Source organism: Ovis canadensis, chromosome 7 (assembly GCF_042477335.2).
Source record: "Ovis canadensis isolate MfBH-ARS-UI-01 breed Bighorn chromosome 7, ARS-UI_OviCan_v2, whole genome shotgun sequence".
NCBI lineage: Eukaryota > Metazoa > Chordata > Mammalia > Artiodactyla > Bovidae > Ovis > Ovis canadensis.
The window spans coordinates 19,133,251-19,153,561 of NC_091251.1; the positions used below are offsets into that span (position 1 = coordinate 19,133,251).

At 39.6% G+C, this 20,311-nt stretch overlaps 1 protein-coding gene across 1 annotated transcript in view; it reads right to left on the reverse strand.

The window, feature by feature from the left end:
- The window catches only part of ANKRD31 (ankyrin repeat domain 31), a 134,182-nt gene that overhangs the window by 68,911 nt on the left and 44,960 nt on the right, over window positions 1-20,311 (reverse strand). The window contains exons 10-11 of the mRNA XM_069595327.1: window positions 11,233-11,388; window positions 7,177-7,319 (exon numbers count right to left, since the gene is read on the reverse strand). Coding sequence (XP_069451428.1) covers window positions 7,177-7,319; window positions 11,233-11,388 — 299 coding nt within the window. The remainder of the gene's footprint in view (window positions 1-7,176; window positions 7,320-11,232; window positions 11,389-20,311) is intronic.

Genomic DNA, 20,311 nt, shown 5'->3' on the forward strand with positions numbered 1-20,311 from the left:
GAGATAGTGTCTTCTCCGTATTCCTTTGCTGCTGCTCCTCCTCCTCAGCGTCAGAGAGAAACCAGTAAACTCTTAATCTGTTACTACTCCTCAAGTAGCCTCCTCTATGAAGCGCTCCCCGACCTCCTCACCCACTGATGCCCTAGAGAAAAATGACCTCTTCCTTCTTTTATGTACATATTTTATGTCCAATATATGCTATGTTATATTATACTCAGCTCTTATACCTATCTCTCCCCTATATTTCAAGTTTTTTGAGGATGGGACTCTGATTATCTTTTAAAATTAATATTTTTGGATAGGAAATCAATAAATATGGCTCAGAATACAGAAGGCTCAGAGAAACAGACAATGAAAACTAAGTTTCCCTTCTCTACCCTTGTACTTCAGTCATCTAATTATTTCTCCTAAGTTAGCCCTAGTTACAGTTTCCCCTGAATTTTCCCAATAGGTCTAGTCCAACAGGTATATATGTGTATATCATAAATGTGTATATATGTTGTTTCTTACACAAGTCGGCCTATAATATATACATTTTTCTGTGCTTTAGCTTCTTTCCTGCTTACCCTACCCTACCCTGCATCAGACTCTGAAAACTGTTTCAAATCAGATAGATTGAACTTCCTCATTCTTTCTAGCAGCTGAGTAATAATTTACTTTTTAATATACCTATATGAATGTATTAATGCTACAATTTAGAAGACTCTTGAGAGTCCCTTGGACAGCAAGGATCTCAAACCAGTAAATCCTAAAGGAAATCAGTCCTCAATATTCACTGGAGGGACTGATGCTGAAGCTGAAGCTCCAAAGCTTTGGCCACCTGATACGAAGAGCTGACTCACTGGAAAAGATCCTGATGCTGGGAAAGACTGGATGCAGGAGGAGAAGTGGATGACAGAGGACGAGATGGTTGGATGGCATCACTGACTCTCAATGGACATGAGTTTGAGCAAAGTCTGGGAGATGGTGGAGGACAGGGGAGCCTGGCGTGCTACAGTTCATGGGGTGAAAAGGAGTCAGACATGACTAAGCAACTGAAAAACAACCCTACTAACGGATATTTAAGTTGCTTCCAAGTTTTCGCAACAGATATATGTCTTAATCATCTTTATATTCCCAGTGTCTATTTCAGTATCTGGCACAGACTGTATGTTTAATAAAAGAATGAATGTTGGTCTAGGAGGATGTGTGAAACAGGCTTTCAAGAACGTTATACTAAAAGAAGCCTAGATTTCCATGTAAATGTCTGGAATGAGAGAAAAGGTCAGAATTTCTATAAATTTTAAGCATCTAAAAATTATATACATATATATTTATATCTATATATATTTAATATATATTTCCTTTTACATATATATATTCCCTTTTACAGAAAAAGCATTCTATGAGAGAGAAGTGCCCCATCACACACAGGGATAATATAAGCTAAATCCTTTAAAAATTAAGATTCAGAAACTTGATGATTCTGCTTTTCAAATGACTTTATTATGGGAGTTTAAAGCTAGGTAAGAGGATTGAAAGTAATAGTAGGTATAATTAAATCTATAATTCATATGCCTGGATCTTCACATACTGTTCAGCAATACAAATGGAAAGCATATTGCTTTCTTTCAGGAAAAGTAATTCCATAAGTTTGTTTATCTCTGGAGGTTTTATGTCAAATAATGAAGCATGCCGTATGAGAGTATCTGAGGATCAAGGAACATGAAAAAGAAGACAGGAGGAAGGGAAGAGAGCCTCACTTCTCTGGAAATCCGGGATGGTTACGCTAAGGGAGGGAATACATTACTCTGGCAGTCTCTGTCTTATCCACTGTCCAGTGGATACTCTCTATCCATATACTCTATCGACACCAACTATCCACATTCACCAATTTCCTCTATAGCCTGCTATCAGGACTTCTGAAGCCTACTTATATTATACACTCTTTAACTTAAAAAACTCTCTCTTCTCATCAAATGGCAGTAAATAATTTATTTCCATGGAGTTTTTAACCCTGTATTTTAAACCTGTATTTGATTCTGTATTAGTTATCTGTTGCTACCTGACAAGTTACCGCAAAACTCAGTAGCTTAATAATAAATATTTACAATCTCATAGTTCTGTGGGTCAGGAATTTGGGAGTGGTGGAGGTGGTTAGTTTTGCCTCGGGGCCTCTCAGGAGGTTGTAGTCAAGAGGCTGGCTGGAGATACAATCATCTCGAAGCTCGACAGCACCTGGAGGACCCGTTTCTAAGATGGCTCACTCACGTGGCTGTGGGCAGGAAAAGGCTCAGTGCACTGCCAGTGCACCTCTCCATGGAGCTGCTTGAGTGGCTGCTCGATATGACATCTGGCTTCCTTCAGTTGTTGAACGAGTGACGGACAGAACAAGGAAGAAGCCACGATAGCTTTCAACCAGGTCTCAGAAGTCATATAATGTGTTGCTTCTGCCACATCCTATTTGTTAGAAGCAACTCACTGAAACTGCAGCCCACACTCCTGAGGAGAAGACTCAGGTTCCACCTTTCGGACAGAAGAGTGTTAAAGAATCTGTGGCTATTTTAAGGCCACCACGTATTCTTAACTGGAACAAGCAGAGCCATTTCAGTAAGTGGCTGGCCTCACAATCTCCACTTGTTTAGTTCATCAAACAGTAGACCCCTGAAGGAAATACTTCTACTGAGAGCTTGCCCGTAGCTTTTCACCTTCAACAACATTATTGACTCTAGTGCTTTTTTTCCTCCTTCTAGAATCAGCTGACTTCTGTGCTGCTGAACCACTCTGACTCCACCTTGTCAGCTCTACTCCAGTCCTTCCCCTCTCCTTTCTGCATGACTGCACTTCAGCCTACTCATAAGGAATGTGCTCAAGGCAGATAAATTCACTACCAACTTTGCCTTCATCAGATGTGAAAGCTGAAAGAATGCCTTTTGCTGACGCAGATGGTTAATGGTCATGAGACCCCAGGAGGAGGAAAGCTCCCCCGCTCCAGTCAGTGTGGATGTGCTTCTCACTTGGTGGTCAGATTCTAATTTTAGCTCTGGCCCCCTTAAATCCCCCTGGACTCCTTTCTGTGGTGTGGAGCGCAGCTGTGCATGCCTCTGGATTGCTCGCTGCCCAATCTCGCCAGTATATAAGCTATCCACAATAAGCGTCATGACTGCACTGTATGCAGCTGCTTTGTTAATAGAGCTTTGTTTTACAGACTCAAAGTTCCTTCTCAGTTTGGAGGATATTATTTCAAATCTCTTCCTTCCAATAAATCCCTTGTGTAAGAAGCCAATAAGACAGAGAATAAAATTCTTTCAAGACTTGAAAAGCCAATATTTTGACTATACATTCCTAATGGGTATAAACAAACAAAAAGCAATTCATTAGTAGTTCCATTGTTATTACTATTGTTAATAACAGAAATATCACTAATAGTAATACTGTAAATAAAATGTACAATAAAGAAATAAGTTAATGTATTAAGACACAAATGCTTAGCATAAAAGGAAAAGAGACACAAGTAAAAAGTAAAGTTATTATGAATCTATAATATTAAGTTTGAAATGGAAATATCAGTAAGAACTCATGATTTTTCTTTCTAAAAGTATGATTTCACGGAAAATGCCTAAAAACAATGACGTCCAATAGCAATGAGCACACCTCACACCCAAACTATGGTCTCTAAATAGATTTTCCATTAAAACAGCCACTTACAGAAAATACGAAAAGAAACCATAAAAATCAGTCAAATCCAGAATTTCGGAAACCCCAACCAACAAATTACCCAGGCTCCAGAAGAGAGAAAACACAGGAAGAAACATTATAGATCAAAACATACTTAAGAGACATAAAAAACACATGTAGTACATAGACCCTCACAGGTCCTCATTCAAACAAAATTTTTAATAGAAACCACTTTTAGATAATTTGGGAAAACTTGAATATGGACTGGGTATTATTAAATGGTATTAACAAATAAGTTTTATTAGGTAAGATGATTAAAAAAATGTGGGTGTGAGAAAAAAGTCCTTATCTATTAGAGATGCAGGTACAAGTATTTATCGGTAAAATGGTATGATGTCTGGAATTTAAAAAAAAATACTCCCAACAATGACAAAACACTATCCATGGTCCCGCCTACTATGCAGTATGACTTTTTATAGTGCAATAGAATAGACAATCAAACTTTATAAGACAGCTCACTCCAGACACAAATGGAATGGATAATCAACATGTCTGGGGATATCTTTTTAGTATCTGTGAATCCCAATAACATAGTCAATGAACTTCTAATCCAACATCTCAAATACTCACATATCACAAGCATGCTCCATCAAATTAAAGCTTGCTGCTGTGTTGCTGCTAAGTTGTGTCAGTCATGTCCGACTCTGTGAGACCCCATAGGTGGCAGCCCACCAGGCTCCTCTGTCCCTGGGATTCCCCAGGCAAGAACACTGGAGAAAAGCTTGCTAAAACTGAGATAACTTATATCAACTTGCCATGCCATTTCCTTCACAAATTAACCCTAATAAAGGAGGATCAAGGTCAGTCTGACATGATGTGTTCTTAGCGATGTCTGCTTATGCTCAAAGATCATTATGCCTGCCTAAATGTCTCCCACTGTATGTTTAATAATTTGTCCCAGAATTTTCTAAGCAACCACAGTGAGCTGATCATCTGAAATTCACAAATTCTACTTTCTCCACACTTGAAAGAATGTATTTAAGTGTTGTTGTTGTTGTCTAGTTAGTAAGTCATGCCCAATTCTTTGCAACCTCATGGACTGCAGCATGCCAGGCTCCTCTGTCCTCCACTGTCTTCTGAAGTTTGCTCAGATTCATGTCCACTGAGTTGGTGATGCGATCTAACCATCTCATCCTCTGCTGCCCCCTTCTTTTGCCTTCACTCCTTCCCAACATCAGGGTCTTTTCCGATGGGTCAGCTCTTTGAATCAGGCGCCAGTATTGGAGCTTCAGCATCAGTCCAATGAATAATCAGGTTGATTTCCTTTAGGATTGACTGGTTTGATCTCCTTGCAGTCCAAGGGACTCTCAAGAGTCTTCTCCAGCATCAGAATTCAAAAACATCAATTCTTTGAAGCTCAGCCTTCTTTATGGTACTTGATTACTGGGAAAACCATAGCTTTGACTCTATGGACCTTTGTCGGCAAAGGGATCTTTCTGCTTTTTTAATATGCTATCTAGGTCTGTCACAGCTTTCCTTCCAAGGACAAGCATTTAACTTCATGGCTGTAGTCACAGTCCACAGTGATTTCAGAGCCGAAGGAAAAAAAAAAATCTGTCACTGATTCTACTTTTCCCCCCATCTATTTGCCATGAACTGATGGGACTGGACGCCATGATCTTAGTTTTTTGAATGTTGAGTTTTAAGCCAGCTTTTTCACTCTCCTCTTTCACCCTCATTAAGAGGCTCTTTAGTTCCTCTTCACTTTCTGCCATTAGAGTGGTATCATCTGCATATCTGAAGTTGTTGACATTTCTCCCAGCAATCGTGATCTAGCTTGTGATTTATCCAGCTCAGTATTTCACATGATGTACTCTGCATAGAAGTTGAATAAACGGGGTGACAATATGCAGCCTTGATGTATCCCTTTCCCAATTTTGAACCAGTCAGTTGTTCCACGTCTGGTTTTAACTGTTGCTTCTTGACCTGCATACAGTTTTCTCAGTAGACGGTAAGGTGCTCTGGTATTTCCATCTCTTTAAGAATTTTCCAGTTCGCTGTGATCCACACAGTCAAAGGCTTCATTCAGTGTAGTCAATGAAGCAGATGTTTTTCTGGAATTCCCTTGCTTTCCCCATGACCCAACAACTGTTGACAATTTGATCTCTGGTTCCTCTGCCTCTTTGAAAACACAGCCTATACACTCGGAAGTTCTCAGTTCACATACTACTGAAGCCTAGCTTATAGGATTTTGAGTATAACCTTCCTAGCACATGAAATGAGCTCAACTGCATCCTTTCTAAGAGATTCTTGCCTATAGCCTTCCCCAGCTCTACCTGTGGCAGGTATTTCTTCTGGAGAAACAGAACAGATCTTCCTTAGCCCTCTTTCCTACTCTAGAGGTTTTAAGCCCAGAAGCAACTTCCACCACTTTAAATAAACAATAAACTATTTTCAGGAAATGCCTCAGCCCGATGCAGTCCCTGGACCAGAAAAAAATGTCTAGGAAGCTCAGAGTACACATGATAAAGCACTGTGCCAGTCTTAATTAACAGTTTCATAATTGTGGGCTTCCCAGGTGGCACTAGTGGTAAAGAACCCAGCTGCCAATGCAGGGGACGTAAGAGACCTGGCTTTGATCCCTGGGTTGGGAAAATCCCTAGAGGAGGGCATGGCAACCCACTCCAGTTTTCTTGCCTAGAGAATCCTATGGGCAGAGGAGCCTGGTGGACTACAGTCCATAGGGTTGCAGAGTCAAGACATAACTGAAGCAACCTAGCATTCACATACCATTACTTTAGTTACTATTAACCAACATATATGGAATTATAGCATTTGGTATTATAACCATTGGTACCTCTGTGCTGGTGTGTACTGGTTGGTCATTAAGCCTGAGAGGGTCTCATGTCTTACTTAGTCTGATTCTGAAAGTAACACTAGACTACAAAAAGCTGTGAGCCTGCTGCGACCCTATCATTGCATAACCTACTAAGAAGGAAGTGTTCTCCTAGAGCCTGTAAGGGTGTCCCTCATGACTCAAGCGGTAAAGAATCTGCCTGTGGTGAAGGAGACCTGGGTTTGATCCCTGGGTGGGGAAGATCCCCTGGAGGAGGAAATGGCAACCCACTCCAGTGTTCTTGCCTGGAGAACCCCATGGACAAAGGAGCCTGAAGGGCTATAGTCCACCGGGTCGCAAAGAGCTGGACACGGCTAAAGCGACTCAGCACATGCACACAGAGCCTATAAAGTACTATACAAAAAAAGTCCTAAGGAAGTTGAAAAAATACTATGTACAACCAAAATACACATCATGTAGTCATTAAAAGTAACATATAAAACGGGGTCTGCCATATTAGGCACAACCAATCCATCACAGTAATATTTTTTTATAAATTCTGAGTACTGATTAGCAGAATGAACTGAAACTGAATCCCTATCTGTTTTTCTACTGTTGGTCACAGAAGTTTTTAATAGTTGAAGAGTGTAGTGTTTGCTCTGCAAACGAAATAATTACAGTACCTGATAATGTCCATTAATCACAGCATCATGTAGGGGAGTGATCTGGTACATTCCGCTGATATTCACATCTGCTCCACCTTTTAACAGTTCACTTACTGTCTGATAAAACCCTCCTAAACTAGCTTCATGAAGTGCTGTCCAACCTATGACACAAAAAAGTAATGGTGTTTGTTATATTTGGCATCTTAATAATGTCTGTGCTTGCCCTTAAAATAAGAACTCTAATTCTAAGTTGCTGCTATAAAAATACTTTGGCTATGAAACAAGGTAATCTCACCATGAGGCAATCTGTATTATCTGCGGATTCAATTCAAATTTTTATTAAAACTCCTACCCTTAATTGGTATTGGTATTAATATGGAAAAATATGAAAATAGTAAAAAATTTGAAAACACTCCTGCCCCCCTCAAATAAAAAGGCTGCAAGGAGAGGGGGTCATTATTAGCTCATAGAGACTGCTGGTTGCAGGTTACTTTTCTGCAGAGAAGAGGGAAAAAAGCCTTATTCGTAGCTCAAGTTACTTTTGTTAAAGTAACCAGCCAGCAGGACCTCACAGAAGTCAGTTTAAAAGTTGATTCTTGACCAACGTGGGTTTGAACTTCGCAGGTCTATCTTATACACAGATTTCTTTCCAACAGTAAATACTATGGTATCACACAATCTGAGGTCATTGAAGGAGAAACCATGGATAGGGAAAGCTAACTATAATTTATACTCAGATTTTTGACCACAGTGAGAGTCAGGACCCTAACTCCCATGCTATTCAAGGGTCAACTGTATAATTTTTTCTCCCAATTTGCAAAAAGTTAGTTACAATAATTCAATTAACATACTACAAAGTGCTCCAAGGATACCAGTCAGCCAGATAAATCTTTTTGTTAGTCAGACACAATGATATAAGTCAAAGATATCTATTAAACTCCAAAATAACAAATCTTTTATTATCTCCCCAAACTGCAAGTTGGGAGATCCTCAAGCAAAATCTTTTTTTCCTTTTTAAAAATGTAACTGTCTTGGAGGAAATTTCCTCAAAGCTTTCTGAGAAGATAGGTTTCCTATAAAGGCAATACAATTGAACCCACTGTTTAAAAAAATTCAACATCATAATGATACTAGCTGCATGATCTAACGCAGCAACTGATAACACCCACAGAGATGTGCAGTGTACCTTCTTCCGTATTACGGTCCTCAACAATTTTGCTCCTCACTTTTAATGTTTTCATGTGTCTCTTACCTTGTTGTTGGCTTAAACTTCTTGCTATTATCAACATCCTGGCCTGAGCCAATCTTTCTTTTCAGTTCTAATGTGTCATAAGCTTAGGAATCTGTGTAAAATAATCCTCAATTCATTGATCTGACAGGGTTTTAGCAAAGAAGCTTTATTAGATCTATTCTGGGTATTCAGAGCTTATTTTCAGGCTATTTCATGGTTGTCACCATTGGTTTTGATACGTAAAGAATTATTGAGATAGTTTTTTTTAAATCAAAGACAAAGATATCACAAAATATAAATGAGGACTTATAAAATGCAAATGTTACCTATGAAAAAATAATTGGGTATATTACATTTTGTGTACAAACGAAGATCATGGCATCCGGTCCCATCACTCCATGGGAAATAGATGGGGAAACAGTGGAAACAGTGTCAGACTTTGTTTTTTTGGGCTCCAAAATCGCTGCAGATGGTGACTGTAGCCATGAAATTAAAAGACGCTTACTCCTTGGAAGAAAAGTTATGACCAACCTAGATAGCATATTCAAAAGCAGAGACATTACTTTCCTGACTAAGGTCCGTCTAGTCAAGGCTATGGTTTTTCCAGTGGTCATGTATGGATGTGAGAGTTGGACTGTGAAGAAGCCAGAGCACCGAAGAATTGATGCTTTTGAACTGTGATGTTGGAGAAGACTCTTGAGAGTCCCTTGGACTGCAAGGAGATCCAACCAGTCCATTCTGAAGGAGATCAGCCCTGGGATTTCTTTGGAAGGAATGATGCTAAAGCTGAAACTCCAGTACTTTGGCCACCTCATGTGAAGAGTTGACTCATTGGAAAAGACTCTGATGCTGGGAGGGATTGGGGGCAGGAGGAGAAGGGGACGACCGAGGATGAGATGGCTGGATGGCATCATGGACTCGATGGACGTGAGTCTGAGTGAACTCCGGGAGTTGGTGATGGACAGGGAGGCCTGGCGTGCTGCAGTTCATGGGGTCGCAAAGAGTCAGACACGACTGAGCGACTGAACTGAACTGAAGTCTTTATTGGATTGTATCAAAAAATAAATATATTTTAACCTTTCTAGTAGATATTGTTTACTTTTTTGTTTCCACAGTATTTGGCGCAGAGGAGGCATATAGTAAAAGCTCACTACATTGAACCAATATGTTATAAGGAGGCCACACACCTCTTGTCAGTAGTTCTTGAACTTTAATGGGAATAAAAATCACCTAGGGAGGGACTTCCCTGGTGGTGTAGTGGCTAAGACTCTGCACTCCCGACACAGGGGTTCTGGGTTTGAGCCTGGTCAGGGAACTAGATCCCGCACATTGCAACTGAAGACGCTGCATGTGCAACTGAAGATCCTCATGCCACAATGAAGATCAAAGACCCCATGGGCCACAACAAAAACCCTGTGCATCCAAATAAATGAATGGATATTTTTAAAACCATCTAGGGAAGCTCGATCTCTAGATTTTAACCTAAAGACTTTGACTGTGATTTTCAGTGATTTTGTGTGTGTGCTTCAGTAAAGGTTACATTTTAAACAAATATTGTAGGTGACAGGAAAATGGCTTATGGACAACCTTTTGCAAACACTGCCCTCTGCAATTCTGTAAGATATGGTAGTCAGAAGTAGTAGGGTCAGAGTAAGATGCCAACTGAGAAGAAAAAGCAGAAAACAAGGGAGTGCAAAAGTCTGGAAAATACGGACAGGTAAAGAATTCATGAAAGTCACAGAAGTACATGGGGCAGTGAGGAGAAGGTGTATGCTGCCAAGCAAAAGACAGGTAGGGAATAGCAACCAAGGATGCTAATAATGGCACAGGAAAGAATTTTAAAAAGGTTAATGAACAGAAACCTGTTAAGACTGATGTTTGGGAAATCCACAAATTCCAGTTAGAGGCATGCAGAACTACTCCTGAACCTAAGAAGCACACAGAGACTTAACAGAAAGAACCATGGATTTCTCAAAATCAAAGAAGCAAGAGCTCTGGCTAGCAAGTAAGGATCCCTGGTTTAGGGTTATAAGACCATGATAGATGAACTGGTTACGAGACTTAGAATAACAGTCTTTAAAGCTCTGATTGATTACAGTATAACCCAGGTCCTGCTAAAGTAAGTTCTGAGGGAGCACTTGTATCACCTGCTTATCTGAGGATTGTGCTGCTGATCTCTGTGTATCAAAAGACTTTGCACACTGTTTCATACATCAAGAGAGTCTAGAAACAACAGTAAAAGCGAGGACACATAAAAGGTGCTGGCCCAGTGCTGCTCAGTGCTTTAAGTACGTAAACGCCATTGAGGAATCATTCCTCTCCAAGAGAACGTGCCAGGTTCTCCCCACAGGAAGACTGTACCAGAAATCCAACCTGGCAGAAAGATTGCTCTTTCTGAGCTTCCTGCTCCACCCTCTCCAACTCAGTCTGTTCTCTTCATTTCCCTGGCAACTGTTTTGCTGTCCCTCTACCATTAATTTTCCCAGAAGCTCAATGTATCACCAGCTTCTTTCAGCTCTGAACCTCATTCCTCTTCCATCAAAAGCGGAGTCTCACAGCAACAATGCTCACACAAAGCCAGCAAGCTGGCCCCAGGAGCCCCGTCCCCCTGTGGCAGCCATTGCACGTGGCCAGGCAGGCACAGCCTTTGAGGGGGAAATGCCTCTCCACTTATCTTACCACTTCCTGGAGAGGACGGTGAAGCATCACCTAAGAATGAAAAATACTTGGAAGCTTTCTGTTTGAGGCTTGCCTTAAGCCTACTTTGCCATAATTTCATAGCAGTAATTCAGCTGAAACAAAAAGCACTCTCAAGATAACTGTAGGTGATAACCACAACCTACCGGCATAACTTGGCTGATTAACATTTCCACCTTTTTTGATATAATGATGAACAAGACCGGTATCATTGTGCACAGCAGCTTTATACAGTAAGTTCTCTCCAAAAATGTTTCTCCGGTTAATGTTAGCACGAGTTACTTTATTCATCTTCATTTTTTCTGAAATGAAGGCATGAACAAAAGAAAACCAAAAACATGAATAATTCTTATTTGAAAATCAAGAAGAACATCAGTAACAGAATGATTTCAGTTAACATTCTAGAATAGAAATATATCATATTATGGAGTATTTCATTCATTGACCCAACTATAACAGTATCTACATGCAAAAAGGTGAAAGAGGCGAATGTCATTAGTTTGAAATATTTGAGTAAACTATAGATCATGTAAGCATTTATGTTGATTGAAACTCTAGGAAAGCTGCATATGTAAGACTAATTGATTATTTTCTTAGAAGTTCTAATGAAACAGACTATTTAGATGTTATTACACCTAACAAAATGTTACAATACTGAAATGTCTTATAAAACGATGAAGAGAAAATCTCAGAACTGTATCAGAAAGATACAAAAAATCACCTCCAGGAAAACCAGAAAAAAGAATGTTACTAAATTTTCTTTCTTTGCTAAAAATAATTGCCATGAAATTAAATAAAGGACCATGATCTTGAGCTGTATAATAGTTCTGACTTCCTAAGCCAGGAGATACACAGTTGAAATAGTTTTCCAGGTTTGCATACCAAGTATCATTTCTCCACGGTGCCTCCCAAAATACTGAAAGTCTTCATTTAGATAACCCAAATCCTGTCCACTTCTACAGATAATACTCTTTTGGTTTCCCCAAATTTCAGAAAAGCTTTGATGACAGCTTTTCTAGTTCTCATGTAAATACCCTGCTCCATCCTAAAAGGTAACTGAGTACTGCAGCAGAGTTTCTCAATGGATCACAATTCAACTGCTTTGTTTTTATGTGATTCTCTCCATTCAGTCCCACTGTGAACTAAAACAAACCAACTGCTGAACACTTGAGCCTACCTTCCCCTACCCCAGACTGCAAAGCATTCTGCTCCCACCAGACAAGCTATATGTAAAGACCAATAGTCTTTATTCCATATCTGTCTTTGCCAGTTGTACTTGCTATTATAAATATGAAATTTATTAAAAACAAATTAAGAAAATAAAAATTTTCAATGAAAACTAAGTTGTGAAAGATATTCACTTCCAATCAGGACTAAATAACTGCTACGACTTAGTGTCCCGTTGTAAACAACTAGAAAACTAAATAAAATATACGGGGTGGGGGGGACGCTTTATCCAGAAATTAGAAAACCGGGTAGTTAGATCTATGGCTCCCTGAGTGAAGGCACACGATGCAGTGAGACCTGAGGTCACCCCAGCTTCTTGTCTGGGGTTTCCCGAGGATAACACCAGCCTATGAGGTGCTCTTGCTGGGCGGAGGAGACAGGTCAGTGTCTGGGGAGGCTGGGGTAAAAAAATTTACAGGGCAGGGCACCGGAGATGAGGGTGTAGAGAAAAGGCACCAGAAATCTATGAAAGGGGCTCTTTGAGTCATTATCCGAATACTAAACCATTCACGGGTAAATAGTCATACGAGACTGGGCAAGAAGTACCCAGGAACTATAAATTATTAATAACCACCATCGGAGATCATGCAGGCTGGGGAACATTTACAGTCCTGCCCATCTGGGGAGAGAGACTTTGTTGAGCAACTGGGGCATTTAGAGAGACCTTTAGTGGGTCATATCTTAGGGACAGAGTAAGGCCTACACTAGACCTACTTAACCAGGATTTTTTAAATGTATTGAAAGGACCAAGCTGATCTTTAAGTAACTTGTTGGCCAAAACAAAAATAAACACTCTTAAAATACAGAGAAAAACACTCAATAATATTCTGCAGCATACAGATTTTCAACTGTTCTCAGCTATAAAGGCCTGTGCCTTTGTCAAAACTCAGGGTTTGCTTCTGAACTCCCCTCTCTTCCGCTGATCTACTAATATCTCCCTATCTTGATGACAGTACCATGCTGTTTTGATCACCACAGCCACAAAATAACAATAATAACTCTTGAAATAAGGCAGTGTTAACTCTCAAAACTTTGTTCTTTATCAGAGTTGTCTATTTAAATCCTTTGCATTCCATATGAATTTTAGAACCAGCTTTTGAATTTCTACAAAAAAAAAAAATCCTACAGGGATTTTGATTAAGATTATATAGATTCCATAAATGTATCTCAGCAGAAAAAAATCTTAACCATATCGAGTCTTCTGACTCAATGAACAAGGTATGTTTCCATTTCTCTCCATCAAATTTTGCTGTGTGTAACATCTTCTAGATTTCAGCGTACCTTTTACATCATTTGTTAAATTTTATCTGTATTTCACATTTTTTGAAATTTCCGCATAAATCTCACTTCCTAATTGTTTGGCTTTCAAATTTAACTTTCTAATTGTTTGTTGCTAGAATAAAGAAGTGTAATTAATATTAGTATATTGATCTTTTATGTTGCAACTTTGCTAAACTCACTTATAGTGAGTTTACTAGCTTTTATTATAGCTTTTATTGTAGTTTCCATCAGATTTTCTACAGACGATCATGTGACTTGTAACTAAAGACTGTTTTCTTTCAATGAGCAAAAGTAGTAGTGAGAACAGACTTTCCTATCTCATTTCTGATCTTGGGGGAAAGCACTAAGTCTTTCACCATTATGTATGAGAGCTGTGTATCTTCTTGTAGATGCCCTTTATCAGGCTGACCCAGTTCCCCTCTATTATAAATTTGCTGAGTTTTTAACCAGTAATGGATATTAGGTATTACCAAAATCTTTCTCCGCATCATCTACTGAGGTGATCATACGATTTTTCTCTTTTAACTTATATATTATAATTAATATATTAATAGAATATAACAAATTAATATATTAATATAACAAATTATAGTGTTTGACTTTCGAATGTAAAGTCAACCCAACATTCCTATGATAAATCTCACTTGGTTACAATGTACATATGCACATATGTTGCATATGATTTGCTAAAATTGTTTAGATTTTTACACCTCTGCTTATGAAGGATACTGAACTGCAGTTTTCTGTTCTTGCAATGTCTGATTTTTCTATCAGTTTAATGGTGACCTCATAAGAGGAGCTGGAAACAGTTCCTCATCGTCAGGTTTTTGGGAGAGTTTGTGAAGAACTCTTTCCTGGCTTCCCTGGTGGCTCAGAGGGTAAAGCATCTGCCTCCAATGCGGGAGACCCGGGTTTGAACCCTGGGTGGGGAAGACCCCCTGGAGAAGAAAATGGCAACCCACTCCAGTGTTCTTGCCTAGAGAATCCCATGGATGGAGGAGCCTGGTAGGCTACAGTCCACAGGGTCACAAAGAGTCAGACACAACTGAGCAATTTCATTTCACTCATTTTGTGAAGAACTGGTATTATTTCTTCCTTAGTTGTTTGGCAGAATTCACTATTGAAGGTATAATGGATTGAAGTATATTCTCACAAAATTCATGTGTTGAAGCCCTAATATAATAGGGTTGGCATCTTTATAAAAATGGAAGACACACTAACGCTCTCTGCACACACAAAAAAGTCACTGCAGGAAGGCACTGTCTGAAAGCCAGGAAGAGAGGTCTCAGCAGAAACAGAATATTGTAGCACCTTAATTGTGGATTTTCAGCCTCTAGAACTATTTGAAAATAAGTTTCTGTTGTTTAAGCCACCCAGTTCGTAGTACTCAGCTATGTTAGCCTTAGTCAACTAAAGCCTCTTGATGAAAGTGAAAGAGGGGAGAGAAAAGTTGGCTTAAAGCTCAACATTCAGAAAACTAAGATCATAGCATCTGGTCCCATCACTTCATGGGAAATAGATGGGGAAACAGTGTCAGACTTTATCATTTTGGGCTCCAAAATCACCACAGATGGTGACTGCAGCCATGAAATTAAAAGATGCTTACTCCTTGGAAGAAAAGTTATGACCAACCTAGACAGCATATTGAAAAGCAGAGACATTACTTTGCCAACAAAGGTCCGTCTAGTCAAGGCTATGGTTTTTCCAGTGGTCATGTATGGACACAAGAGTTGGACTGTGAAGAAAGCTGAGCGCCAAAGAATTGATGCTTTTGAACCGTGGTTTTGGAGAACTCTTGAGAGACCCTTGGACTGCAAGGAGATCCAACCAGTTCATTCTAAAGGAGATCAACCCTGGGTGTTCTTTGCAAGGAATGATGCTAAAGCTGAAACTCCAGTTCTTCGCCACTTCATGCCAAGAGTTGACTCATTGGAAAAGACTGATGCTGGGAGGGATTGGGGGCAGGAGGAAAAGGGGACAACAGAGGATGAGATGGCTGGATGGCATCACCAGCTCGATGGATGTGAGTTTGAGTGAACTCCAGGAGATGGTGATGGACGGGGAGGCCTGGCGTGCTGCGATTCTTGGGGTCGCAAAGAGTCAGACACGACTGAGTGACTGAACTGAACTGAACAGGAGGCATCTTGGCCTAGAAGTTTTTTTGGTTTGTTGTTGTTTGTTGATTTGCTTTTTGGTGGGGAAGTTTTGAAATAAAGATGCAATTTACTTAGTAGATTTGTTATTACTCAGGTTGCCCATTGGTTTATAATACTTATGTCTGTCAAGGAATTTGTCCATTTCATCTGATGCATTGGCAAAAAGTTGTTCATAATATTCCCTTATTATCCTTTTGCATATCTGTAGACTAGGTCATGATGTCACCTCTCTTACTTCTGACGTTGGTAATCTGTGCTTCTATTTTTTTTCCTGGTCAGTTTGAGAAAGGTTTATCAATTTTACTGATCTTCTCCAAGATTAGTTTTATTGATTTTCCTTATTATTATTCTGTTTTCAATTTCATTGATTTTTGCTTTACCATTGTTTTCTCCTTTACTATTTCCTTTCCTCTGTTTACTCTGGATTTCATTCACTCTTTTTTTTTTTCCCTAGTTCCTTAAGTTAGAAGCTGGTATCACTGATTTGAGAGGGTTCTTTATTTCTAACATAGGCATTTAGTACTACAATTCCCCCATCACTCTTTTCATGACATCTTCATGAAATTAGCTGACTATTATTGACTATTAGTATTAGTTGACTAAGGCTAACATAACTGAGTACCACAAACTGGGTGGCTTAAACAGAAACTTACTTTCTCATAGTTCTAGAGGCTGAAAGTCCACATTAAGGTGCTACAAAATTCTGTTTCTGCTGAGACCTCTTCCTGGCTTTCAGACAGTGCCTTCCTGCAGTGACTTTTTTGTGTGTGCTACATTGTATTTTCACTCTATTTTAGTTAAACATATTCTCAAATTTCCTTTAAATTTCTTTGACCCATGGGTTATTTTAAAGTGTGCTACTTACTTTCCAAATATCTCAAGATTTTATAGAGATCTTTCTGTTACTCATCTTCTGTTAATTCTATTTGCAATCATAAAAAACTTTATGATATTAATCCTTTTATATTTATTGATACTTCTTTTATGGTTCAGCATATAAACTATCTTGATAAATATTCTGCATGCACTTGAAAAGAATGTGTTATCTTCTGACCTTGAGTGGAAAGTTACACAGATGTTAAACAGACCAAGCTGTCTGACAGCACTGTTTGAATCCCCTCTATCCTTACTGTCCACTTGGGTCACTATAATGAGTTAATGATCACTGAAGACTGGCATTAAAATCACTGACTATAATTGTGGATTTGTCTATTTCTTCTTGCACTTTTATCAGTTTCCACTTCATGCATTTTGAAACTCTGTTATTAACAGAATAATTGTTTACTTCAGATAGATAACCAGGAGTGGAATTGCTGGATGATACTGTAGCTCTAACTTTTTGAGGACTCTCCATACTGTTTTCCATAGTGACTGTACCAATTAAATTTCCCAACAGTGCAGTGTTTCCTTTTCTCAACAACCTCCCTACCACTTGTCATTTACTGTCTTTTTGATAACAGCCATTTTAACAGGTGTGAGATGATATCTCATTGCGGTTTTGACTTGCACTTCCCTGATGATTTGTGACGTGGAGCACCTTTCCATGTGTCTGTGGCCATCTATGTCTTCTCTGGAATAACGTCTATTCAGATCCTCTGTGAAAACACTAACTAGAAAAGATGTATGCACCCTTACGTTCACTGCAGCATCTTTAGAGATATAGAAGCAACCTAACTGTCCATTAGTAGAAAAATGGGTAAAGCTGTGACATGTGTATACGATGGAATATTGCTGTTGCTCGCTGCTCAATCATGTCCTACTCTTTGCGACCCCATGGACTGCAACATACCAGGCTTCCCTGTCCTCTATCTCCCACAGTTTGCTCAAACTCATGTCCATTGAGTCAATGATGCCATCCAACCATCTCACCCTCTGTCACCTCCTTCTCCTCCTGCCCTCAATCTTTCCCAGGCTCAGGGTCTTTTCCAGTGAGACGGTTCTTCACATCAAGTGGCCAAAGTATTGGAGCTTCAGCTTCAGCATCAGTCCCTCTGATGAACACTCAGGGTTTATTTCCTTTAGGACTGACTGGTTTGATCTCCTTGCTGTCCAAGGGACTCTCTAGAGTCTTCTCTAGCACCACAGTTCAAAAGCATCAGTTCTTCAGCACTCAGTCTTCTTTATGGTCCAACTCTCATATCCACACATGACTACTGGAAAAACCGTAGCTTTGACCATACGGACCTTTGTCGGCAAAGTGATGTCTCTGCTTTTTATGATCACATGGATCACAGCCTTGTGTACCTCAATGAAACTATGAGCTATGTCATGTAGGGCCACCCAAGATGGAAAGGTCATGGGGGAGAGTTCTGACAAAACATGGTCCATTGGAGAAGGGAATGACAAACCACTTCAGCATTCTTGCCTTGAGAACCCCATGAACAATATGAAAAGGCAAAAATGGAGTATTACTCAGCCATGAAAAGTGAAATCTTCCCATATGCAACAACATGGGTGGACATAAAGGGTATTAAGTGAAATAAGTCAGACAGAGAAAGACAAACACTGCACAATTTCCCTTATATATGGAATCTAAAAGACAAAACAAATGAACAAACGTAACAAAACAGAAACAGAGTCACAGATTCAGAAAACCAACAGGTGGTTGCCAGAGTGCAGGGAGTGAGGGGATGAGAGACACAGGTAAGGGGTCCTAAGAGGTACAAAACTTGAGCTGCAAAATAAAGGAGGCCCAGGTATGTTGGAGAAGGCAACAGCACCCACTCCAGCACTCCTGCCTGGGAAATCCCAGGGACGGAGGAGCCTGGTGGGCTGCAGTCCATGGGGTCGCTGGGAGTCAGACGCGACTGAGCGACTTCATTTTCACTTTTCACTTTCATGCATGGGAGAAGGAAATGGCAACCCGCTCCAGCGTTCTTGCTGGAGAATCCCAGGGACGGAGGAGCCTGGTGGGCTGCCGTCTCTGGGGTCGCACAGAGTCAGACATGACTGAGGTGACTTAGCAGCAGCAAGTATAAGTGTACAGTGTGAGAATACAATAATATGTAATATCTTTGTATGGTAAAAGATGGTATCTAGACTTACCATAATGATCAATTTAAAAAGTATAGAACCACTGAATCACTATGAAGCCAATGCAAAGTTGAGGTCATTACACTTCAAAAATAAGCAAATAAACAAACTCATTAGAAAAGAGACCACATTTGTGGTTACTGGGAGTAAGGGGAAGGGGTTGGGGGAATTGCATCAAGGAAGTCAAAAGGTACAAACTCCCCGTTATAAGTAAGTACTACGGATATAATGTACACTATGATAAATATAATTAACACTGCTGCATATTATGTGTGAAAGTGGTTAAGAGTAAATCCTAAGACTTCTCAACACAAGAAAAAAAATTTTTTCTATTTCTTTAATTTTGTATCTATATAAGATGATGGATGTCCACTAAACTTACTGTGGTAATCATTTCATGATATACATAATGTCAAATCATTATGTTGTACACCTTAAATTTATACCAAGCTGTATGTCAATTATATCTCAACAAAACTGGAAGAAAAAGAGAGAAAAATTATTTAGAATTATTACGTACACTTGGGGAAGAGTTCTCCCTGTAGCTCAAACGGTAAAAACTCTACCTGTGATGCAGGAGATCAGGGTTTGATCCCTGGGTCAGGAAGATCCCCTGGAAAAGGGAATGGCAACCCACTCCAGCACTCTTGCCTGGAAAATCCCATGGACGGATGAGCCTGGTAGGCTGCAGTCCATGGGGTCACAGAGTCAGACACGACTGAGTGACTTCACTTTCACTTTTCACTCCCATGCATTGGAGAAGGAAATGGCAGCCCACTCCAGCATTCTTGCCTGGAGAATCCCAGGGATGGGCGAACCTGGTGGGCTGCCGTCTCTAGGGTCGCACAGAGTCAGACACGACTGAAGCGACTTAGCAGCAGAAGAGTGACTCACACACACACACACACACACACACACACACACACACACACACACTTAGAGAAATAACCCCTGCATCATTATGAAATAACTTTATCCCTGCTAAGATTCTTTGTTCTAAAATCTACTCTGTCTGGTACTAATGATGTATTATATAATGTATACAGTTCATAATATATGCTGTTCTATATAACAGTATATAGTGACTTCAGTCATCTTCTAATTTGTGCGGTAAGATAAATAATGGTCCTCCAAAGATGTCCATATCTTTTTTTTGAGAGTTGCAATATTTTATTTTATATAAACATGTATCTATTCTTTTTCAAATTCTTTTCCCATTTAGGTTGGTATATTATGTTTAGCAAAGTTCCCTGTGCTATACAGTGGGACTTTGTTGGTTATCCATTTTAAATATACTAATGTGTACAGTTCCATCCCAAACTCCCTAACTACCCCATCCCCCCACTCTTTTCCCTGGTAACTTTAGGTTTGTTCTCTAAGTCTGTGAGTCTGTTTCTGTTTTATAAATGAGTTCATTTTTATCATTTCTTTTTTAGATTCCATATATGAGATATCATACAATATTTCTCTTTCTCTGACTTACTTCACTCAGGGTGACAATTTCTAGGTCTATCCATGTTGCTGCAAA